The 2048-nt window shown below is 32.8% G+C and overlaps 1 protein-coding gene across 1 annotated transcript in view; it reads left to right on the forward strand.

The window, feature by feature from the left end:
* The window catches only part of LOC109124419 (armadillo repeat-containing protein 8-like), a 4861-nt gene extending 3886 nt beyond the window's left edge, over positions 1–975 (forward strand). The window contains exons 8-9 of the mRNA XM_010502407.1: positions 377–605; positions 789–975. Coding sequence (XP_010500709.1) covers positions 377–430 — 54 coding nt within the window. The 3' untranslated portion in view covers positions 431–605; positions 789–975. The remainder of the gene's footprint in view (positions 1–376; positions 606–788) is intronic.

The following is a 2048-nucleotide window of genomic DNA, read 5'->3' on the forward strand; positions in this document are numbered from 1 at the left end:
ATGTGCTCACGAATGTAGCGAGTGGGACTGAGTTACATAAAGAAGCAGTTATGCAGCAGCTGTTTCCTCAAGCCACTGGATCAGAGAATTTCATGCTGAAGTTTTTGCAGAGTGATGAGAGCCAGTTACGGTCAGCAACAGTCTGGACTATTATAAACCTCATTAGTCCTTCAAGTCCCGGTGCATATGATCGGCATGTGAAATTGAGAAGTGCGGGTATCATTCCCCAGTTAAAGAACATGGTCAACGATGCTTGCCTCGATGTTAAGGTCAAAAAAAAAAGAGGAAACCGTAGTACTGTTTTAGATTGCCTTGTTTACTCTCTATTACTTGTTATTGACTTAACTATGTCCTTTCAATCTCTTTTGCTTTGCAGATTCGCATCAAAACCGTATTAGGCCAGTCCATGTCTTTTGGCGATAACTACTAAACCACAGAGATATTACTTTTCCCAATCCTACAGACTTTATACATTTGAACATATCAATAGTGATTTAGGTTTGATTCAACTTCCAGCATATATAGCAAACAGAGACTGAGCCTATAGTTTATGATCATGATCATCTATTATCTCTCCAGTACCAGACACACCTATGATTCAACAGGTACTTGCTTACTTTCTCGGGTTTGTTCTTTCATTTCTGGTTACTCGAAATGGCCGTAACTGATAACTGGAACCGTGTACACCGAACACTTGATCATAATAGGATATAGAGATTTTTATGTGTTTTAAATACTGATGATGATCTGTTCTGTATGTTTAACATAATCAGTTTTTGTGTGTGCAGGTGAAAGCAGTGAGAAAGAGTTGTACTACTATTACTTGTGCCACAGTTTAGATTAGAACCAACACATTTTTGTTTTGTTTTTATTCTTGCCTTCGAAAGAACTTCACTTGTTTGTAACATCTGAGTTTATTATTGTATCAAAAACATCTTTTTTGTTGAAAAAAAAATAAAAAAATTGTATCAAAAATATCAGAGTTTTGTATCAGTAAATTTGTTTTCTCGACAATACCATTAATTTCTGATAATGTCCCAAATTAATATTTCCTTTTCGCATTTTAACATATAGATAAGGATGATGTATTGACTTTTGTGACCGAAACAAATTAATAAAAAATAGGAATTTTTTTTTTAAAGGCATAAAAAATAGGAATATTTTTGAGGGCGTCTTGAGAGCGTTTAATCCAAATCTAGTTTTTAAGTTTTTGAGAATTTTTTTTGTCGTAGCACTAACATTATTTTGTTTCTTTCAAATATGTGCAATCAAAAACTAAAAAATTACTATAGAAAGCTTAAAAATCGTTTGTTTATAAAACAAATTACAGAACTGAAAACCAAGATTTAAAGATATATTCAAGTTTGTGGAATACTAAAATCTACTTCAAAACTAAAGAACTTAAAACTAAAACTCAAAAACCAAAATACACCAAAATATCAGTGCACCGCTTCAAAAAAAACAAAAATTCCTTAATGTATCAGAAACAAGACAAATAGTGTAGAGACGTCTACAAAATAATTACCTAAAAACATAGAGGCTGATTAAAAAAGGGAGACTACTTATACTATCCGTGGTAATATGTTTGTCTGTATGTATGTATGGCCTTTGAGAATCTAACCCGCCGTATGTGCGTGCACAGTGAATCCTATGTTTTGGATCCCATGATTAAGATCCAGCCTCGACTACTGTGTACTTTCTTTAGGGATATAGCCTTTTTTTCTCTTTTTTATTTGTTCTATGTATAATTATTTCTCTCCTATAAAAGTTAATATTACTAACGAACGATTGCCACAGTTGTATAAATTTATACTTACTGCAGCCACATTTAAAAACCAAAATCTGCTGAGACAAGAATCTCAACTAAACCCAAAAAAGGGTTAGTTTGTTAAAAATAATAGGGTTAGTTGGAGAGTGTAGAAACCCCATGCATATATATGGATTAATTTTGAATAACATCGTCCCACGTGAATCTGTATTACACATCAAAGTTTCGTGTTAAAATTTATATTTTTATTCTGCCTGTGTTCTTCAGTTCTTTATTAAGA

The sequence above is a fragment of the Camelina sativa genome, chromosome 3 (genome assembly GCF_000633955.1).
Source record: "Camelina sativa cultivar DH55 chromosome 3, Cs, whole genome shotgun sequence".
Classification (NCBI taxonomy): domain Eukaryota; kingdom Viridiplantae; phylum Streptophyta; class Magnoliopsida; order Brassicales; family Brassicaceae; genus Camelina; species Camelina sativa.